This window comes from Aedes aegypti, chromosome 1, assembly GCF_002204515.2.
Source record: "Aedes aegypti strain LVP_AGWG chromosome 1, AaegL5.0 Primary Assembly, whole genome shotgun sequence".
Classification (NCBI taxonomy): domain Eukaryota; kingdom Metazoa; phylum Arthropoda; class Insecta; order Diptera; family Culicidae; genus Aedes; species Aedes aegypti.
The window spans coordinates 11,039,998-11,064,207 of record NC_035107.1 but is presented as its reverse complement, the minus strand read 5'-3'; the positions used below and the strand labels follow the sequence as shown (position 1 = coordinate 11,064,207).

The 24,210-nt window shown below is 36.5% G+C and overlaps 1 protein-coding gene across 5 annotated transcripts in view; it reads left to right on the top strand.

The window, feature by feature from the left end:
• LOC5566531 (zinc finger protein 236) overlaps positions 1-24,210 on the top strand; it is a 103,299-nt gene that overhangs the window by 57,267 nt on the left and 21,822 nt on the right. For all 5 annotated transcript variants that reach the window (XM_021838888.1, XM_021838885.1, XM_021838886.1 and 2 more), the window contains 2 exons: positions 3,432-3,745; positions 23,999-24,183. In XM_021838888.1, the coding sequence (XP_021694580.1) occupies positions 3,439-3,745; positions 23,999-24,183 (492 nt within the window). In that variant the 5' untranslated portion in view covers positions 3,432-3,438. The remainder of the gene's footprint in view (positions 1-3,431; positions 3,746-23,998; positions 24,184-24,210) is intronic.

Here is a 24,210-nt window from a genome sequence, read left to right as displayed (position 1 = left end):
TTTGCACTTCAAGCAAAATAAGGAAGAGAGGGACTAATAAAGACTGCACAGACCTTTCATCACAAATAAAGACTTGCATTAATATAGAGACCAAGTTTCCAAAAACAAACCTGCTACCAATCCTATAAATGAGAATCCTTTACTGATCAAATGTAAAGATATTTAAAAAAAAAACATGTTTTGGTAAATCGATAAAATTTCATAATCAAAATGATCCTCACTGAACAGCTGAAATAGTGGTTTGAAAGCGGCGCAGCCGAATTTTTTTTCAATTCCAGATAACTTTCCAGCAAATAATAGTTAGCTCTGGGTTTTGATGCCAAAATTCTTTGTCGCGAACATATTTTATCATAATTTACAGACTCACAATAATTTCCCTGATTGTGATCGCAATTCCCTGAGAATTCCAGGTTTTTTTTCAGGTTGAATAAAATTCCCTGATAATTCCAGGTTTTCCAGGTTTTTGCAGGTAGTAGACATCCTGAGTCAATAGTAGAAACGCTGCCGATACCTATCGCTAAAAAACTGTCCGTTTTCACTCATGGTAACTAATTATCACCTGATTATGTGAAAAAAAGAAACCGCGATAATCAGTTCCCGATTTTCACTGAGAATGAACGTTTGTTATTGCCGATTGAGAGACCGATAGTTTTGACAATGGACCAATGCACGAGTTCACTATTTGACGTTTTAGCGGTGCCGTGTTATTTATGTGACCATGGAAACCAGTGAATTCGGCACCGCTCAAACGTCAAATTAGTGAACTCGTGCATTGATCCATTGAATGAACCAGAATGAATGTTCGAGAGGTTTTTTGTTACAAACAATGCTGAAACCGACGGAAGCTCACAGCTGCAAAAATATGACAGCTGTGTTCGTGACCGAAGCGATCAAACAAGGCGCGTTGAGATATGTGATCCTTATCGGCCAAAAAATCGAGATGAGTGTTCACCGATACGATTATTTGCCTGCGGCAACATTAGCATAGGTTTTTCTTTGGGTGTTTCCATTCGATTTGAAAAGTTTCAAACGGTTACCCGTCGAAAGAGAATTGGCTTGCGTATGAGCATCATTATAATTTACCTGGTGGGTATGATTCTTAAGCAAGCGAACGTTTACTGAAAAATGAGGATTGTTGATGATTTAGACTGGGGAATTCCAGGAACGAAAAACGTTTCCGTACTCTACCTGGTACAAGCCTCGACGATTCCTTTACGCGAAAGGAAATCCTAAAAGTTAGACTTATGTTGCCTCCGCAAATTGCGTATACAAACTTTTTGGTATCTCCCTTCACATAACAAATGTCCTTAGCGTGAGACGAACTTCCTCAAATCATGCACCGACGGCACTAAGTGGGGTGCTGGAAATTTCTTCCAGGTTTCTGGAAATGTTCACATGTTACACGGACATCGAACATAAGTCTCGCTTTTTCTAAAGCTTCAATATTATTTAGGTCACCTTTGTTAAAATGAGAAAGCCCTTTCCGACGAATGCCATTTAAGGTACTCTTTTCCATAATAATTACTTGGGCCGGGAAAAATCCAAGTAAATCATTTATTTCATTTTTGATTTCTTCAGATGCCTCATATTCTTTTGATAAACCTTTCAAGACGACCTTGAACAAACGTTCAATTTTGTCATCACTAGTAATAAAAAAGTGTGATTCTTCACACAGAAGAAGTTCATGAACTTAAAAAATTTCCGGCAAAACGCGTCAGTCTCATTTCATTGCGATTTGGAAGGAAACCTTGATTCCCCTAGTGGAGTTCAATATCTCCCACCTAAATCTTCCAAATTCGGAAAAACTGACCACGATTGGCGACACTCTTTGTTTTCTCACTGGAATCAAAGAGCCTGAAATCAAATCTGCGACTGTGCGTTTTACTCCCTCTTACCACTACATGAGTGTGGTGCATCTGTCAAAACACTGGATAGAATTCAAACATAACCTATATGTGAATAAAGAGTCAATATAGTGCTTATTTAATGCGATTAAACGATTGGTCCTCAAAAATACATTCAAGAACTGTTTGTCTGGTTGATGGGTGTCCTTGTTCCTTCAAAATTAATCCTAATAAAGCTGTGACCGTTTTTAATTTAATAATTAGGCATAATGAGATCATTGCGGGCAGAAACTAATTTTGGCCATGCTCGGTCCAAATTACTCTTGTGTGCATCACCGAAGCTTACTTTGTTTTTTTTTGCCAGGGGGTGTTCCGAACGTAAAAAAGCAAGATGAATGAAAGGTTTTTGTTTGGATAAACTTCCGAGATTTATGCTGCTGCTTCTTCTTCCTGGGACGCTTTTTGTCATTCCCAGGGTTTGGGTTTGGGGGTGGTTTATTAAGAAACCGGTCCCCGGGAGGGTGTTTTTCTTGGGCCTTCCCTTCGGCAGCAGGGCATGCGTTTCGCGGCGACTCTCGGCGCCGGAGCAAAAGTTTTCATTAAACAACGAACGCGCTTCTAATTATCTAATTACGGGTGGTTTTTAAACAAATCACGGTCGCGCGAAGTTGAAAAGTTTTCGCGCAGGCAAATTACCACTACCAACCGGGCTAAGACAACTACTACCAATAGCAAAGCGGGGGGGTGGGGGGATGGTTACTAATACAGGGGTATTATTCCCGGTTGCTGCCAGCGCTGGCTATTATTATAACTATTATTATTAGTAGTATTGTTATCGGAACGACAAATCCCCCGCCTACTACGTTGCACAGTGGCGCATGGCCGGACGAAATCTCAAAAATTTCTGAAGCAGAAAATTTAAAATGTCTTAAAATTCAATACCAGCATTTTCAAAAGTTGGTAATTGGAGACAAAATACCAAAAATCAAAACCAAAATTTTTTAATGATTTCGAATACTTCAGAACATTCTACTAATGAGATGAATGTGACTGAAAATTCTCGAAACTTCTGTTCAACAACCGTTGAAGTGTTCTTAAGTTTATGTCGTAGAGTTTTATGAAACATTTCGGTGAAACATATCAAAGCATTAGTGACAAGCAGACATCTCTGAAATTTTATATATGATGGGATAATCGAGTATCGAAGAAAGTAATTAGATTGTCGCTTTCAAGCGATATGGGATGCATTTGAGATTCTGTCCTACCTCCGTATGAAGGCGCGCCACTGTGCGTTGGGTGTAACTCAGCTCTCCTCAAGCGGCATACAAGGGAAGTCGAAAGTTTTAAACAACACCTGATTCCCGGCATCGGCTCAAAACGGAAATTGCAAAAATCGGCTCTCAAAATCTACAAACATAATATGCTATATATATTAAGATCGAAAAAAGAACTATCCCCGTATCATATAAGATTATATCCAACTTAGAATAAATTCGGCGGGTTTCCCCCCCCGCACCCTCCTCCCGACAGTATTAATCATCGTCCTTTCGGGGAACGTATTCTCTCGCTCGTCTCTTGCCCTTCCAGAGTCAGAATGCAGATCCAGCACGTGAGGGACCTGTGTGCCGTTCCGGGCGGTGCAGCAGCAGCAGCCGCGGCGGCCGCCGAGTTGAACTGCACCGGTGATATCCTGTCGGTGCAGAACCTGCTGCCCCAGTTGGCCCCACCGCCGGAGAACAAACCGCACCAGTGCCAGCAGTGTCTGAAGAGCTTCTCCTCCAACCACCAGCTGGTGCAGCACATCCGGGTCCACACCGGCGAGAAGCCCTACAAATGTTCCTACTGTGATCGCAAGTTCAAGCAGCTGTCGCACGTCCAGCAGCACACCCGGTTGCATACTGGTAGGAGAGACTTTTATTTCCATTTTCTATTGTTTTAACATTGAACTTATAATAATCATTACTTAAATCCCTTCAAACAAGCAGGCAGGCAAACAGGTTACCAAAACAGAATTGCACAAATCAAATATCTATTTAGTGTTAAGGTTAGTATAAATTGGCCGTACACATTTTGACCCTTACTTGAAAAACTTTCTTTAGGAAAAAATTATCGCATATAAGTTTGATTCAAGGATGCAAACGATCATTTGCAGAAAATCACATTTATTAAAGTAGGGGAAAAGCATCAATTTTCGACCTAGCACTAGCACCATACGATTTTGGCCTTCTTTGTATGAAAATCCGAAAATTTGCACAGATTTCTTGTAGGTCGAATATTGGTGCTTTTCCCCTAGATAAAAAAAACCTAATTTAGTACTATGCCATTTAATTCCAGTAGAGTTTATTTCCTTTGACAGATACGCGTATTTCGACCTTAACTGTAAGGCTGTCTTCAGTGTCGTGTACTAGACTCGACTTTCAGTACATGACACTGAAGACGGCCTTACAGTTGAGGTCGAAATACGCGTATCTGTCAGAGGATACAAACTCTAGTGGAATTAAATGGTTTAATAGGTATTCCACCAAACAGCTCGAAAATTTATTTGTTGCAAACTCATTCCCGAAATCTTACGATCCTCGTGATGGCACACTATACATAGACGACTATTGGATTTTGATTTCATCTAAAAATTTGTGATTCTTAATTCAACTAAAAATTTGCCAAACAATGGTTTAGTCGCTTCTAAATCAGCTCTAACGTAAACTGCGTTCACGCCGTGGAGTACTTCGGTACATAAAAAACTATGGAATTCAGCCATAAAATTTCGTCCATACATCACAGTGCACAGTGGACTTTTCTGCAAAAAAAATGTCTTTAAATTCAATATCTCTGGATGCCGCTGGAATAAAATCAATCTTTTTACCGCAAAAGAAAGATTTTTTCATAGGCTAAACGATAGTGAGGTGAAAATTCACTGCACGTTATTTTTTCGTACGGTTTTGACCTATTAAAGGTAATTTTACCCTATTTTCAATGGAAATGATATATTCATAATTCAATATCTCTGGTTTCCGCTGGAATAAAATCGATCTTTTTACCGCAAAAGAAGGACTTTTTCATGGGCTAAACTGTAGTGAGGTAAGTGTTCACTGCACGTTGTTTTTTCGTACGGTTTTGACCTATTAAAGGTAATTTAACTCTATTTTTTATGCGAAATAGATGTTTATAAATGTATATCTATAGACTCCGCGGAGATAGAAACGATCTGTTTGCCTCTGAAGAAAGATTATTTCATATTTAAATTGATGGTGGGATGAGTATTCACGGCAAACGAGTTTTTGCACGAGTTTGTCCGACCGATTGTCATACTTCTGTTTTTATTAGAAATTATATGCTTCTTAATCAATATCTCTGAATTTTGCAGAGATAGAACCGATATTTTTGCCTCAAAAGAAAGACATTCTCAATAGCAAAACAATATTGAGGTGAAAATGTGGGCAACGTGATTTTTGAGTACGATTTTTGACAATTCAAGGTTATTTTTTTATATCCTATTTTTTATAGGATTGAGATATTCATTAATCGTTTGCTTTGATTCCGCTGAAATATTTGATTCTTTCGAGGTACAAAGATCGTTAGTATATCTTTGTACCTCGTAAGAATCAAAATTAGTAAATACTGAGTTCAGATGTCTAACTACGCAGGTGTCACTATCGTTTTGCCCATGGAAAAAATCTTACTTTTGCGGTTAAAAAGATCGATTTTATTCCAGCGGAATCCAGAGATATTGAATTATGATTATTTCACTTCCATTGAAAATAGGGTAAAATGACTTTAATTGGTCAAAACCTTACGAAAAATTAACGTGCAGTGAACACTCATCTCACTATCGTTTAGTCCATGAAAAAATCTTTCTTTTGCGGTAAAAAGATCGATTTTATTCCAGCGAAGATCCAGAGATATTGAATTTAAAGACATTTTTTTGTAGAAAAGTCCACTGTGCAGTGTAACGAAAGGCGTCTAACGTGAGTTAGCAGAAAGTGAATCTAGTTGTCTGCAAATAATTGATGCTTTTAAAAAATTTTACTTGAAAACAAAATCTGCAAAATTTTTGGATTTTTATTAAAATCAGGTATTCGATATTTGTGGTAATTCTATTACTTCGGAAAGCACATATATGCCTTTTTTTTGTGCATGTTCATAATATGTAATCATATTTAAGGTACCCCGGGGCAAGTGGGACATAAAAAAACGATAGTTCAAACAGATTGTTCAATATAATTTTAAAATGTCAATATATTGCATTTAACAAAACACGGTCACATTTTGGCAACATATTTGCTGGGCTGTGCATAAATTTGATCAAATAATTTCGAAATTGTGAAAACCTTAGAAGAAAGATGGACAATGAGCCATTAGACGCAGTTACCTCGCTAAACGGGGCAAGTGGGACACATCCAGTTTCATGCGTCAAACCACGTCAGTAACTCAACCATTGCAATAATTCAGGCATTGCAGAATTCACTCTCATTTGAGTATGAAGCACGTACAAAGCAAGCGAAGAAAAACATTCCATCTGTTGCGGTCCACGATCGTCATTGTATCGCAAGGCGTAACAAGTCTTATAAATGGAAGCAGCGAGCGAGAGCTCCAAAGAGAGAGCGATGATAAAATCCATTTTTCTCGCTTGTTTACCGTTGGGGATAGGTGTTTTTCTTTACTGGCACAATAAACAATCCACGAACTTCCAATAGGAAAAGTGTCCCCCAGGCTTGGAGCATATTTAGAAGGGTTTTATTATGTACTACTATCCCCCCAATCTGATCAAAGTTGTAGCAGTATACGATAAACAGTCTCTCATAATGTGCAGCATGTTATGATAGTTACAGAGAGCGATACGTGAGAGATTCTCTCAATTTTCTCAGGATTCAATCCCTGCAATAATTGGATTGATAAATCATAGATTTTCAATTTTGAGTACATATTTGATGTATGTACTTAAAGGATAAAATACGTAACGTTCAAGGAAGAAAACGTAAAAGTAAGGTTATGTCACATCGCATTTGATTTTAACTGAAAATTCCTCACTAAAGCTAAGTATACTGTTACGCTCAAGAAAAGTAAAGAAATTTCTTGACTGAATGGGTCAAGAAATTTCCTACAGAGAACCCCCTTTGAAGTGACATTTCTTCTCAACTGCGTACTGAGATCAGAAAAAAATGATTTTCTTGACCATTTCTTGGAAGAAATTTTCCACGCATCGAGATAGACGATTTCTTTTCTTGTCAGTAGCAAACCAGCCTTAAAAGCGTAAAGAGGTATAAAACATGTTCAAATGTATCATTTAGAAGTTATCAATCGAAATGCAGCACGTAAACTTTCAATAATTGACGCATTTCTAAATATTTTATTATTATTTGTTATGCATGGCTGAAAACCACTTAATGGGATGGAACTGTTTCCCGCAACTACTGAATTTGGTAGAAATATCAAATAAAGTTCAATAAAATTAGTATAGTAATCGTTTTTATGATGTATTTGAAACTTTATCTCTGTCTTTGTTCAATTTTAAATTCATATTTCAAAAATATATATATAAAAAAAATTAAAAAATTAGTCACATTTTCTTTCTATTCAACAAATACGTAATATAAGATTGATATTTTTTTGACAAAAATCATTCGTTCGGATGCTTGAAGAAACGTCCTTCGAGCTTTAGTGTTAGTATTAGAATGAATATTTATTGAACCAATGTGACAATGTATAACAATCAATGATTACTGCGATCCTACATCTCTCCCTTTTTCTAATAGTTAACATTTTGTTTAATGAAATAGTAAGTGTGAATACAAGGATTATTGATTAAAGCCTTTCTACATTATATAACGTAAAATCTTGAAAATGCTTAGGGAGACGTTTTGGTCTTTTTGACTCGGCTACTCTGGACTCTGGTTGATATTGACGTTTTCCTCTTTCTTCATTCGATGGCAATTGGCTTGAAATCACATCTGAAATTCAAATACATTTTATACCAATATTTGAATAGGAATATATCTATATAGATTTATAATAATCAAATAATTGCTAGATTATACCTCTATCTCCTTCTTTTGAACACATAAATGGGTTTTGATTACCAATCCTTTTTGTATGGTTAACATGTCGGTTGGATAAAACACCTGTTTCAAGGTTTTCCAAATGAAGGCGCGTCCCCTCTCTTTTGACTACTTTGTGTTTTTGAGGGTTGAAATTTGGAGATAGTTTATTCTTTCGAATGAAGTTCTTTACCACTACCAAGTCTCCAACATCGATAGTGGATTGTTTTGCATTCCGTTTTTCGTCAATATATTGTTTTCCTTTTTCTTTGATACGTGCATCGTTTTGTTTTGCTTGATCGAAGTTTACTTTACGTGTGGATCGTGGTAGCTTATCTCGCAAGTTCCAACCGAACATGAGTTCAGCAGGAAAGAAATTGGTAACTGAGTGTGGTGTTGATCGATACGCATGTAAGAAGTCTTGTAGGTCGCATTTCCAATCGCGACCCATTGCATCGCTGATTTTGATAGATCTTAATAACGTTCTATTTTGTCTTTCTACTTGTCCATTTTGGAAAGCTGCATATGGAACAGAATGTTTTATTTCAATTCCGTTTGTTTTACAGAAAGTAGAAAGCTCTTCAGACGCAAATGGTTGGCCATTATCACAAACTATTTCTTCAGGATATCCAAATCGTGCAAATATCTCTCTCAGTTTTGTGATTGTTAGTTTAGCTGTCATGGAGTTTTGGATAACTACTTCTAAATATCTAGAAAAATAATCAGTTACAACCAACAAATGGTGCCCTCCTGGAATTTCCGTGAAATCCATTGCAATTTTCACCCATGGTCTTTCTGGTATTTCTGTTCGTGTGATTGGTTGTGTCTCCGGAATCGAAACTAAAACGCATCCTGAACAATTTCCTACAAAATGTTCAATCATGGAGTCCATTCCAGACCACCAAACTTTTGATCGCAGCCGTCGTTTCATTGATGATATGCCAAGATGAGGCTCGTGTGCTAAAACCAACGTTCGCTTTTGCAATACCCTAGGAATAACTATTTTGTTATCCTTCATCACAACTTTCTGGTTTGTAGTAATGCAGTTTGAAAGTTTCTTATATCTCATTAATGTTTTAGGCCATCGTCGAGCTGCATATGGTAACCATTTGATAAGCTCTTGAAGTTCCTCATCAGCATAAGTTGCTTTTTCTATTACTTGTAACGACAGAGCTATGGGACACGTATCTTGAGTGATATATCAGATTATTCTTTCCGTTTCTTCATCAAAACTAGGTCCGTTATCGGGTATAGTTTGGCATAATCGAGAAAGAGGGTCAGCTATATTTCCTTTTCCTGGTCTATACATAATTTTGTAGTCGTAAGACATCAGTCGTAGTTTCCATCTTTCTATTCGAGGTGATGGTTTAACCCGATCTCCAAAAATTACCACAAGTGGTTTATGATCGGTTATTAAGTTGAATGATTTACCATACAAACAGTAGTAGAACTTTTCGCACCCCCACACTAGAGCTAATGCTTCCCGCTCAGTTTGTGCATACTTCTTCTCAGTAGCTGTGAGGGTCTTTGAAGCATAATGAATTATCTTAAACTGACCAGTGTCATTTTTCTGAACCAATACTGCACCAAGTCCAACCGGGCTTCCGTCAGCAATTACATATGTTTCAAAATCTGGATTATAAAATCCTAGGCTCTCGTCTTTCTTTAATATATTTTTGATTTGATCGAATGCTTGTTGATGAACAGAATCCAAATGGAACTTTGTTCCTTTGTGCGTAAGTTGATTTAGAGGATTTGTTATTGTTGCCATGTGTGGAATATATCGATTTACAAAGTTCACTAATCCAAGGAAACTTCGAACTTCTTTAGTCGATTTAGGTGCATCGAGCTTATCAATTGCCTCCAACTTGCTCTTAGAAACTGATATACCATTTGGGGTTATGTGGTAACCAATGAAATCAAGTTCTGTTACGCCGTATTCAGTTTTATCTGCATTGATCAAAATGTTGTATTGCTGTAGCCTTTGGTTCACAAGATCCATTCTACACCGCAATTCCTCGATATTCTTGGCTGGTATTAAAATATCATCGATAAAAATTATCAGCCAAGGAAAATCGGCAAATATTGTTTCCATCACTTTTTGGAAAAGTTCAGGGCCGCCGAGAGACCGAACATGAATCTTTTGTAACGCATTAACCCAAGTGGAGAAATGAAGGTCGTTATATACCTACATTTCTTGTTCAATTCCACTTGGTGAAATGCTTGACGAATATCAAGCTTCGTAAAAATGGAATGGCCACCTGAAATTTTATGGTTATAATTATAAATCATGAAAATATAATCAATATCATTATTGATCCCAACCTATTTTTTTAGTCATTTGTTCAAGCATCGGTAGAGGATGTACTTCGCGAATGACAGCTTTATTTGCCTCGCGTAAATCAACAATTATACGTACTTCTGTTTGACTTTTCCTTTTGACTATCATTGGAGAAACCCATTCTGAAGCTTCAAAGACTCGCTCAATTATGTCTTGCCTCTCTAATTCTTTGAGTTTCGCTATTGCTAACTCTTCTAAGGGAAATGGAATCCTTCGCAAGCTTTGTCGCACGGGTGGCACATTTTTATCAATTTTAATGTTTGCAACCACATTTTATGAAGTATCCAAACAATATTATTTTTTTTTTTGATCAAAGTATTATTACTTACCTCTGATTGATGGAAACGGATCAACTTCAATCGCACAAGTGAACTGCAGGATACCTAGCTTGATAGCGGCATCTCCCGAAAGCAACGAATATTTCCCTCCAGAAATCACGTAAAGCGTAGAATCAATTGATTTCCCATTGAACGTAATTTCAGCGTCAAGTTCTCCCAAAACACTAAGCGGTGTATTTGATCCATAAGCGTTGAAATTCTTCTTACTCCCTGTCCTTATTGCATATGCTTCGAAACCAGCTTGTTTTAATTTCTTCCAATCATTTTCAGCTAGCACATTTTCGTCTGCTCCAGTATCCACTATGAGTTTCACAGGGTGGCCTCCGATGTTCACGATCACAAATCGTTTTCCAGATCCAAGGTGAAATAGGTTGAAAACAGTTCCTTCGTCATCAGCGCTAGTATCTTCGATTTCACGAATGAAGCGTTTTATCTTCGGTTGATTCAATCTATCTGCAAACTTGAATTCAGCATCTTGCTTTCTCTTCCGGTAACAGCAACGAGCGAAATGTCCTGTTTTGCCACAAATATTACACTTACGGGTTTTGGCTGGACAGGAAGGATCCCAAACATCATGTTTTCCATCACATCAGTTACATTTACGTCCCACATAGTCCGTCACCTTCAAAACTTCGCTGGCAGCAACAGACTTTTCATCCACAGCATTCAGGTCCAATTTCGGTGTTTGCTTTCCGTCCCAGTTATTCAGCTGTAACTCGACAGATTCGTGCGTTCGTGCTATGTCGAGGACTTCCTTTAGTTTTAAGTCTTTCTCCAGGCATCTTCGTTTATGTTTCAAATCTTGTGTTGTACTTACAATCTGGTCAACGATCATGTTCTCTACTTGGTTTCCGAAATCACAATTGATCGCTTGATGGTTCAGCCGTACGACGAAAGTGTCCAGCTTTTCTTGTGGCATTGGTGTCATTGTTCTAAACTTCTGGCGTTCGAAAGTTTTTAAAACTCGTGGCACGAAATACTCAACCAGCAAATTCACGGCTATACGATATCGGTTATCAATTGTTCCGCTTCTAACTTCAGCAACTTTTGAGGTGATTCGTCGTACATCGGGACCTCCGAACATCATAAGTGTCTTATACTTCTCCTCGTGATTGTCAATGTCCTTCCACGACAGGTCACTATGGCTTATCAGGTGGCCAATAATCAAAAAAGTGATGTGCCCCAAATTTCAATTCTTGTTCGCCATTTCATTGTAAACATGTCTGCCAAGAAATCCCCAAAATATTAGGGCATGATTTGCATTGCACACTCAGATATGAGGTGCCAAAGTTGAGCCTATGGAGAAAAACTTGTTTTTATTAATAAAAACTATGGTTTACTCAAATGATTATAACTTTTACTTTTAATACTTACGCAAAATGTTTTAACACCATTTGAAAGCTTACAAAAAAGGCTTCCTAGAAACATTCAAAAAAAAAAATATAAAAAAGCTTCAAAATAGTGGCTTTTATGACGTTTTTTTGTAAAGCGGTTAAAAAAATCGAATAAGCTTATAGTTAACACATACTTTTTTGTCCCAAGTTGTCCCAGGCTTAAATTTAGTTCCAAGGGTACTTTGAGATGTAAACTGAAGGATCGTGAAGAATTTAGCTGCACAAATTTGCACTTTTTTAATTTAAGGCTTTTTGAATTTGTCCAATATTTTTAACCATTTTCTATTGAAAACAGCTAAAAACTAATTAAGAAAATAACTGAATTTCGCTAAATCATTCATATAATCATTTCTATGTAAGTTTTAATATTTATAATGGTTTGCACAACGTTAATCGCATAAATGGCTTATATGCATTTTAAGCAACAAAGTTTAATATTTCGCTATAGGCCCTATTCAAAAGTTAGTCTCGAAAACTTGTTTTTGAAAATAAAACATCAAATTTGTAACATAAAACTCATAAATACGACATGAGATGGAAACAATATTTTTGGCCGTCAGTCTGTGTGAAAACCGCCCATAGTGCAGGTAGGCATCGAACTGCTCCCTCCATTTCTCCCATCGGATGGACACCGGACCTTCTTCATTCTCGACGAATGGAGGTATGAGTTGGTTTACCTAGTTTGTACAAGACGTTATTTAATACACAAATTGTTTTATGTTTCACTCTTTTACAATAATTTTTTTTTATAACCTGAGGATCGCCAGCAAGTTTTTCAACTGTTACTTTAACCCGTGGATCGCCTCCAGGTTTTCTTTACATCCGAGGATCGCCTACGGATTTGGTAAACACCCCGCTTTCGGGTTTTACCTTTATCTCAGGGATCGCCCTAGATTTTAAATTTTCACTGCATCCCAAGGATCGCCAAGGGTGCCAAAACTATTGCCTTATATAGGTGCACATCTCAGGTACATTATAAAATTTTCAATATTTGCGCCGTAACCATGGAAATGTTATTTTTCCAAATAATACATACCGTTGACCAAGCCATTTTTCAACCTCAACTTTCAAATACGATTAGTTTCTTCTTGCTTCTGCAGATAAATTTTCCTTTTTCCCAATTCAATTCCGTGTTCTCCGATTCCTCTGTATATTTTATCTACCTTTTCAAAATTCCGTTTTTTTTGTCGTCGCCAAATGAAGAAACGTCCTTCGAGCTTTAGTGTTAGTATTAGAATGAATATTTATTGAACCAATGTGACAATGTATAACAATCAATGATTACTGCGATCCTACAATGTTTTAGTGCTACTTTCCAGGAAAATGTTTGAAACGTGTAGGAAAAAGATTGATTCTGGTGCTTGTTTCGATAGGTCCCACTTACCCCGGGTATAAAGATATTTTGTGGTAAGTTAGAATATAGAAATTTTCGTGCCCTGGAACTATTTTTAAAACTTGGTTGAAATTAGTATACACATCGCTTTTGAATCACCCCTCGGCAAAATTTACTATATACGGAGAAAATGGAAAACCCATACATGAGAATTTTTTAGCTTAGTTTTGAGTTATTTTTCTAAGCCTGCTCAACGCAGCGCATGTGTTAAAACTACACAGAATGAGGCAAACAATGCAGGACTCTCTGGCTGAGCGAAAATTCTGTGTAAGTCGCACTCATGCTATGTGTAACCGATGTGTTGGCCATTGGCTGTACGCGGATTGATGGAAATGGAACTGTCAGTCATCTTCCGCGCGGCAGCAAAAAGTTGGCCGTTGGTAAGATGTGGAGTTTTCAGGGATTTTTTCCAGTGAAAAGCCGGAAGATGGTCGCAAATGAGAAAGTTTTTCCCCCATTTGCTTCCACTTCGGCTATTCGAATGAAAAAATCTCTGAAAATCTTTAAAATCAGAATGTTTTTTAATGTTTTCAGTAGCAAAACAAACATGGAAGCGAATTCCGCATTCCAAGCGTTCCTCCTCTGTGCGCATTTCACTCATTCGGTTTGTTTACCACCGTTTGCACAAAACTGTGTACAGCCCCCTTTGCACAGAATCTGTGCTGCATGAAGAGAGGCCGAGTTTGTGTACTCGGCACTCATTTCTGAGCGGATGAAGTTTAGCGTGTATTTCATTCGCTCGTGCTATTGTTGTCAGAGCGCGGAGAGCAAACCGAACCTTAGTGCGTTACCTCAAATTTGAGTAAGTAGCACAGTACTGAAAGTTGAGTTATTTGATCTGCCGGTCGAGTGAAAAGAACTTAGCCAGTAGGTATTTTTTCGCATGGCAGCAAATGAGAACAACTTCTACCCAGGCTTGATAATTCTCTTCACCATCATCAGAGTTCGGTGACATACTCTAGAGCAGCGTGCTGCCTTTGCCTCTTTGCGAGGGAGCGAAAAAATGCTAAGAGAGATGCAACGAAAAATGAGCGAGGAAAATGCAGCACAAAACACAACAGAGTAAAATTCCATCAAAAAAAAGGGTGCCATCACAACTCCCCGAGGACTGTCTTGTTCGGGCGGCAGACTCAAGAGTTCTTTTGAAGTGTGGATAAAGGTGAGCATCGCAACAAGAGAGCGAGAGTACCTGAAAAAATCCTCCCATTTTTTTGCACTCTCACTCGAATCGCTTGAGGATCTGTGTTGAAAATTTTGAATTAAATTTTTTCTCCTCAGAGAAAAACGGCAAAATAACCTCCTCTTTGCATCGCAGAGGAGTTTCTATCAAGCCTGATTCTACCCCATTAACTCAAAATTAGGTTAACGCACGAACCCTCTGAAATGAGTGGAATTAACTCACTTTTGAGTACTTCATTTTCTCCGTGTGGGAGGGAGTCTCTACACAAAATATGAAACAAACTGCAAGATAACTCCAGACAATCAGCTTGATGAAAATCACTAGTTTTCTTTTTTTTATATACTTCCGATCTCTCCGGACCACCATGAAAAAAGGGCCACAGTTTTCTATGCACTTAATTTCCATTTTTTTTTAATTCCTTATCTACTAAATTTGAGTCCTTTGATTCGGTAAAGGACGTAATTTTTTTTTTCGAGTCATATATTTGACCATTTAATTTAACTTTGGAAACTACCCTAAATGTAGGCAATTTCCCTTGAAATAAGCACTCTTCATTCTCGTAAAATATTACCTGACTGAGTACAGAGAACTGAACAAACTTTTCGTCTGACTTGTAAGTTCGAGTTTCAGTCGACTAATAAGAGGAATCATGCGACTTACCTTTTAGTCTCATCCCAGGGGCTTCTAGCTGTTGAGAGATTATCATTAGGGTGGCCCTAGACCGTCACGTCGCTGAGGGATGCTTCCTTGGTGATGATAGGCACACTCGCTCGCGCACACACACACACACACACTGGGGTCTTGAAAGATGGCTCGGGCCCGGCCCATGCGGTTGGGATATATTTAGGGTTTCACTTTTTAGGGCCTTTTATGAAGCGGAGACCAACAATTTGCTACACTTTTGGACCTCCTGATGCTGTTGTTCTGCATTTTTAGGGCACTCCAGGATCGCACACTGATCCTAATAGTTTTTTTTACCAACTTGATGTGAAAACAGTGCCCTGTACAAATATGACTTTGAGTCACTGTTTTTTAAATCATGGAAAGTAGATTATAAACCTTATGTACAGACAAACAGACGTAACACTTAGAACAAATCTCGATCAAAATCATAGTCACGAGGACATGTACGCCCAATGCTAAAATCAGCATGTTTGGCCGACGGGCCAACAGATGGCGGTAGTGTGTAAACGTCAAACGCGAACAAAAACGATGCGAGCGCTGCAGGTGTCGGATTGGCCACCTACCATATTTTTGAATCGACCGTTAAAAAGGTGGTGAATGCACAATGATGAGAGTGTGACGTCTGTTTGTCTATGCTTTATGCTTGAATAATTCGTAATCCATGAATTATATAATTATAACCACGATTTGATAAACGATTTTTTAAAATTAGTGTGATATAGTCAACCTACAATTATGAATCAACTTAGAATAAAATATGATTAAAAAGATGGTGACACTGTACAAAACAAAATTGCAGCCTCCTGACACCGCCCATTCAATCACATTGCAAAATAACGAGCAAACATCTCTGGTTTCCACTGGCAACTCAATGTTTGTAAACAAATAATCGCTTGATGACTAACAATCGATGACGGCCTAATCATTCTAGATGAAAAATTTCTTTCCCCACGAAAACAGTTAGGGAAAGTGTACCAGTTATGGCCACAGTGGTTCCCTATTTGGCCATATGCAAAATTTGGATAACTTTTACATTTTTAATCTTTTTGAATGTTTTAATATCAAGATTTATCCTTTATTGAACTGCTAAAACACAAAATATTTTTCAAAATGTGTAAGCATTCAAGATATCACATATAGCGAAATAGGGAACCACTATGGCCATAGCTGCTACACCTACCCTATATTAGAATAAATAAACGGTTGCAAACTATTCGTTTGCGGTACAGAAAGTCAATTTAAGTTGAAGTAATTTGCGTGGAACACTTTTGTAAATCTTAGAATATAAGAATTTGTGTTTCTAATATGATTACGCCAATGTACAGTGTTGCTCTTGAGTTTGATGCTGACCTCGAAAACATGGCAACCTAGCACCGGGTTGCAAAATTACCTCCCTAACATTTCAGAATATAGTTGTTTTCGGGAACACATCTCAAAATCGCGGTTATTTACCAAAAAGAGTTAATATTTATAGAAATTTCAATCGTTTCCCATCCAAAAGATGTAGATTAGCCGGTGCGGAGAATCCTTAACATGTATCAAATCGACTCTTATAAGGTATCAGAACCAGGCATTGCCGAATTCGTTCTGAAGCACGATCTTAACAAGCGAAGAAAAACATCGCATCTGTATCAATCCACGATCGGCGATGATTCCCAAGTTGTAACAAGCATGATAAATATCAGCTGTGAAGGAGGTTCCCAAAGTGAGAGCGGCAGTAAAACTCATTTTCTCGCTTATTCTTCCAACAATGCACTATGGTCCAGGAATCAGTTTTACGCGGAAAGATGCATTTTGAGCTTTAGAATGAAACATTAGACAAAAACGATCTTCTACAAAGTTGTTTGTATTAGTAAGGTCCTTTGTTCGGTGTAATTGAAAATAAGGGTGAACCACATTTTCATAGAAATTGTGTAACTAACTTTCTTATTTGTAGAAATTATATTATGCTTCAGCAAAGTTGTAGACCATTCGATTTCAAGCAGCTTTGCTGCAAAAAGTTTTTTTTTGCATCTCTTAATTTGACCGATTTAGAGCTATTTTCCTGCGGTGACATAGGGTGGTCCGAACAAAACTAGTTTTCTGGCTCTCAAATTTCTCATCGAAGTAGTATATGAAACACTTTTAGAGCTTTAAAAAATGCGTAATTTGGCGCTATCTCATTTCGTTTGGGATTTATTGTTGTTTTTTCTCTCAAAAACATGCCTACTTTGATTGAGAATATCTCTGATTGGGGCAAACATAAAAAATATCTTTTGACGGCATTCAAAAGACAAAATAAAATTGTATATTATGTAATAAATTACAGATGTGTTATTTTTGTAACTCTAATAAAATGTCTTGAAAAACAAATATTTTTTATCACATCTTTTGAACTAAAATAGATATCAACAATCTTTTTGAAAGAAAATTTGCGTTTTGTTAAGTTATAAAAGTCGTTCATAGACGACTTTGATGAGAAACTAATATTTAAAAAACTAGAGTTGAAAAACTTATTTTTGTTGGACCACCCTGTGATGATTAGGAAAAAATGCTCTAGATTGGACAAATTTTGAGCTACAGAAAAACTTTTTCTGGAAAGGTTGATCAAAATTTCAAGTTCTACCGCTTTGCCAAAGAGTATATACCGTAAAACGGGGTAACTTTGATAATGCGGGTAACTTTGATAGTGCGTAACCCACCACATACTAAACGAAATATCATAATTTCTGTTAATCAGTTAAGCAAAACGAATGCAAAACTAAAGAATATTAGTATGACACTTCATGTAAGAGCGATTTTCATTTGAATCAAGAACATTTTAGGCTTTTTATACGAATTTAAAAAAATTACACAATTTTAGCATTTTCGAAACGCTTACAAACAATCTGTTCTACGATCACTATTTGATATAGTTTTGAATAGTTGGTCACTCATCTTTGACAGCCTAGTTATCATAGAACTTGAAATCGGTCTCAAATCTCTTAGCGAAAAGCATTTTCACAAACTGGGTCCATTTTTGTAATCTAAGTCAGAAATTTCCATATAACGTTAAACGCCTAGAGGTATGCAATGCCCTACAAATGTTCGTTATTCATTCAATTTTGTTCGAATCATACTCCATTATCAAAGTTACCCCAAAACAGAAAACCAACTTTCGATTATATGAAAAATTATATATCCATTCATTACAAATCTTTTACCAATATATCGACTGTAATCGATAGCTAGGATGTCAGTACTTGTTTTAAAAATATAAATTGTAAATCTTTGAAACAGCATGCATAAATATTCAAGTTTTCTTCGAAAAAACTATCAAAGTTACCCCGTTTTACGGTACCAGTATTTTTGCAAATAAAAAAGTTGATTATATGATTTGTGTGATATTGTGGACCACCCTAGTTTTAAATGACACAGTATGGAAGCTTACATTTTTAGAGACAATTTTGTAGAAGATTATTTTTGTATAAAATTCTATTTTCAAGCAAAATGCAAAATAATAAAAAAATAGTTACCATGAAAATCTTCAAAATAGTTTTAAAGCTCTATCTTTCTTATTTAAAATTTCTCGTCAAAGCAATATATGAATGACTTTAAGAACTTACACAATGCAACTTTTAATGCAAGAATATTGATTATATGTATTTTAGTTCAAAAGTTATTAAAGTTTTTGTGATAAAAAAATATTTGTTGTGTATTAGAGTTACAAAAATAACACATCTGTAATTTTTTGATATAATATACAATTTTATTTTGTCGTTTGAATGCCGTCAAAAGATATTTTTTATGTTTGCCCCAATCAGAGATGTTTTCAATCAAAGTAGGCATGTTTTTGAGAAAAAAAAAACAACAATAACTCAACAAATTTCACATTTTTTTAAAGCTCTTAAAGTGTAAAAATAAATAAATTATCAATCAACAATGTTGTTATTTCGAAAAAATAAGAAGCTGACAATAAATGTAGCACAAAATAGTAAGAAGATAAGCCATGTTAATACTTTTATAGTCGATAAGAGCTAGTATCAATCTATTTTTTTCAAAACTGGAATAATTTGGTTGCTCTAGTGCGCTCACGTCAATATTAGAATGAACATACGCGCATATCTTCAACGGGGCCGCTGACCTCCACCTGATTGATGCAACTTTTTCTTCCGGCATTCGCACTAAATGACCAGCTCACTGAAGGTTTCTTACTTTATTCGCTCAATACTTTTCTCTACTGTTCGCAAAAAAATGTGCTTAAAGCTAAGAATAAGCGTTTTATACAAGGCAAATTGACAATGATGTTTCATTAAAGCATGCTTGCATTCATTGTTGCTCTCTTTGCATTACTATTGAAAGCTGATCTAGTTTTCGAAAAACTTTACACTGTTGTACAATAAAGGATCGCGAGGTGTTTTTGCGAAGTTGTTAACGGTAACATTGGTAGCTAAACTACGGTTTATTCAGCTGTAAAGAGGATGTATAAATCGCATTTTAGCTTACTAAGCCTTTACTCAGCTATTATTGGGAATGGATCTATGAAGTCAGATAAGCCAAGCAACAGTGTAGAAATGTCGTTTCCCTTTGCAAGTTACGGGTCCCTAAGCTGGTTACGTAATCCGAATAAGGAGATATTCTCAGCCAGTACACGTGTTTTTACTACACGGGAAACATAATTATCATATACCGTCGTTGGGGGTGACAATGGGTCAAAAAGGGATATGTGCGATTTATTTTTTGAATAACTATCGCAATTTAACTCCAATAAACTTCAAATTTGGTGTGTATGTACTTTGATGGTACATAAACAACTGTTCAAAAAATTAAAGACAAATATTTATTCACAGCGGCACCACAAGTGAATGAAAAATGACCCAATCTCACCCCATAGAGGGGGTGACATTGGGTCACTGTAATTGAAATAACTTGTTTTTAAGAATATGATTTCTAAACCATTCGGAACTGAAAAATATTGACAAAAAACGATGCAAACAAGACAAAAAGATATCTAAGATGTTTCACAAGTATGATAAATCCACTTAAAAGAAAGATTATACTGAAAATTGAAGAGCTATGAGAAAAAATATGTAAACCCAACATTTATCGTCAAGTTTACATACATTTTCTTGGTTTTTTCCTCAAATTGTCTTCAAAGTCTCATCCCCATTGCTATAAAGGCCATTCAGTTTCCCCAAAGGTGTACTGAACCAATGATTATTTTAAACCTTCGCAAATAGTTAAATTTCGGTGCGACATTCCACGATCAATAAATTTCAGGCAGAAGTTGACGTCATAATCCCAGTATTTCAGCGATCCAACTCATATATACTTCCGTGAGATGTTTCTATAATATGAAAACACTAATAAATAATCAAATTTAGAAAAAAACACCCTTTTGATAAAAATTTACGATGTTGCTGCGCACGAAACACAGTTGCTGGTTTGAGAACTTGTCAAAATGTGTTGTATTGTTATTTAAAGCACGGAATACTTAAGTAGACTTGTTTGATGTTTCAGAGATGCTGTATTTAGAAAGAATAAACATATCTTAATGAAAAAAGAGAACACCCGGCACCGTAAAATGTCAAAAAAGTGGACTTGGAATTTTATTTACTATCGTTCTTGTTTGACCCAATCTCACCCCCATTTTCAATGTTTTAGACATCGTACCGAAAAAAAATATTTTTTTGTAGGAAAATCGAACAGATTCCGGAAAATACCTGTGATGTGTAATGAAAAGACTTTCAACATTCTACTAATACAACGATAGAGGCTAGAGTACATGCGTGATACTTTGTACAGGAGAAATTTAATGTTGTAAATTTTATCTAGTTTCAACATGCAAGTTTATTGATGTAGTAAACAAAAACTACTATTTCTAAAAATGTATATTGTTATGAATTATGTGTAATAATATGTTCCCTAACATACGAATTATTAATTTTAGTAATATCAGCGTTATTAGCTGAAATATTTCACAAAACATATTTTTCCGTTTTGACCCAATCTCACCCCCTAGACCCATTGTCACCCCCATCGACGGTACGTCACAATCTCCATCAAGCACTGCTCCTGCACCAACACATTTGAACATGCTTCTTTCTCCACATGCAACCGTATACGTTTCGGTAGAGTAATTGGCATTACAAGCTTATCCTAGTTGTCCATATTTGAAATAGTGAACCCTGCTTTACTGCATTGCGATCGATTCCAATAAATTCGTCTGCAAAATCAAGGAGTATATGGGACAAAACAAAATATTGAACAGTAAATTCGGAAACTCATCTCGTTTTCATTCCATGTTATTCAACAAAAAAATATGCTCCTCGTCTACAATTCTTACACTTGATTGAGTTTTTCAGCTTAATCAGCTTAAAGTCTTATTTTTCATTCTTTGATATTACCGGCTACAGTTAGATTTTCGTTACTGAGTCGAATGCGACCTAGAAATCAATAAACAGATTGACGATGAATTCCATTAAAACTAAGTATATGATTGCAGGTGTGACATATGACAATCATGTTTTCCGTGTAGTTATAATCCAGTTATAGCATAGAATATTGAACAGGATATTTTTCATGTGATGTTCTGAGGGCATTACTCGGTGGAAACTAGACGTAATCATCAAGAGTAGTACCAGATGTACGAAGAAGCAAATTTTATTAAGCAACATAAATACGGCAGACTTTGGTGGGCTGGTCACTTAGTGTAAAAGTTGAAATTTAAGCTGATAATTAATAATATTCAGCATTGAATGTTCCACGTTTATCGAACGTAACATCAATTGTTTCTTAGGTTTCATTTTATTAAACTAAGCCTACTGGTTTAAGCCATGTAAAAATATACTTAAGCCACGAGATTTTTTTTCATAATAACGGTCTGTCGGGGCACCGTGTTTGCATTAGTCCATCCGGTACTGGAAAGTAAGTCGTTTCATAACGGATTCCAGAAGAAACAGATGATATTCGTAATAATCGAACTGAGCAAGCTTCGTTGGATAAATGTACGATTCGTGCAGTGTAATTCTCCTACCAAACTATTACTATGGAACAAGATGCAGAATGGTGATTTTCATAGTACGGGTTGTTAATTTCTCCAACAAGGCATACCAATAGCTAAAAAAACTAGTTCAGGACATATATCGACTTACGCATAACATCTTTTTGCAATTTACCATCGTAATAGGCTGTTTTCCATCATTCATTTCAGTAGCATTATAACTCAATTAACAAAACTTGCAACATACAAACTCTTAACAGTTGGATAATAGAATTTTAGCAATTTTTCAACGTAATAGGCTGTTTTTCATCGCGTCAATCTGTCATGAAACAGCCTACTTTCCAATGCGGGAACAGTCATTACACAACTGAAACCAGTGCTGTAATTTTTCATTACGCAACGCTTTCTCATTACGCAACTGTTTTGAGTTGCGTCATGTATCATAACATTTTTTTTTCAGTAATTGTAAAATAATGGTGAATGCTTTTTGATATAATTTCCGATACCCTCAAGTGGTCTACTACGAAATTGCGAAAAAATGTTGTACGTAACTCGTTCTAGAACTCGATTTTAACAGCGCCCGTCGTAATTATCCTACTCGGCAAGCCTCGTAGGATGGACTCATTTACGACTCATGCTGTAAAAATCATCATTCTGCAACTTGTTCCGTGAACTACTATTTCAGAATTTATAAAAGTCTGTTGTACGCATATCGATGTGATTTCTAATAACCTCAAGAGGCGTTGCATGTAATTACAAAAAGTGTTGTACTTAAATCAGAATTCAATTTTTACGGCACTTGTTGTAATTATCTGACTCGCAAGCCTTGTTGATTTAATTTACGATGCGGATTGTAAAAATCTTATTGCGTAAACTACTATTTACAAATTGTTTACAAAACGTTTCGTAATGTCATAACGCCACACAAAAAATGTACGAAATGATGTAGCGTTGCATAACGAGTCATTACATAACATAATTCGATGTGAGAAAGTATGCCGTTCCATGATTGATTGGCATGATAAAAACAGCCTCTTGATATGAAAAATAATAAAACTAGCCATTGCGGAACACAAAAAAGGTGTGATTTTAAATTAGTTCGGGAACTTTGGAACTGGCATTCTACGTGATGATCCTTGTATTGGTGATTTCGGTTCTGTAATGGATCCATTCCGGATGAACCTTCAGATTTAAATTTTTTATTTTATAATGTTTTAGAAAAGATAAAAAGGTTTTGTGCCTTTTTGAGAAGATTTTCACTTAAAAACACTTAAAAAGCCCCTTTTTCCCTCTTTCAAAATTATTATTTAAAAATAAATAAATAAATAAATAAATAAATTAGTCCGGGAGAGTAGCCCGTTTAATGATGAATTTGTGTCATGGAAAATCGGCTATTGCGATGAGAGCACGGCATGAAATATTAGTGGGGACATGGGTATTATGAATGCTGGAAGGGAACTTAGAGGTGAAGATGAATCGAAGCCAAACTTATAATTTTCAAGAGCACAAATCGGGAGAATCGAATATCCGTTTAAGCTGAAAACTTAATCGATTTGTCACTAGTTGGTGGTGACCAATCAATTAAGTTTTCAGCTCAAATGGGTGTTCGGTTCTCCAGATTTGTGCTCTTGAAAATTATAAGTTTTGCTTAGATTCATCTTCATCTTAAAAGGTTTCCAAGATTCTATTTTCCTATGAATACAAAGAATTGCACGAAATACAGGCATATGATGGAAATGCAAGCATTTCTTCAAATCATTGATAATACTTGACTGAAATATAACATAACCCCATAACAAATATCTTGCCCCACTAATCACATCTGTAGGCGAGCGCCCGTACAAATGCCACCTGCCGGAGTGCGGCCGAGCGTTCATCCAGCTGTCGAACCTGCAGCAGCACCTTCGCAACCACGACGCCCAGGTCGAGCGGGCCAAGAGCCGCCCGTTCCACTGCAATCTCTGCGGCAAGGGTTTCGCCACCGAGTCTAGTCTCCGGACGCACACGTCCAAGGTAGGTCACCCCAAGAGTTGTTAAACC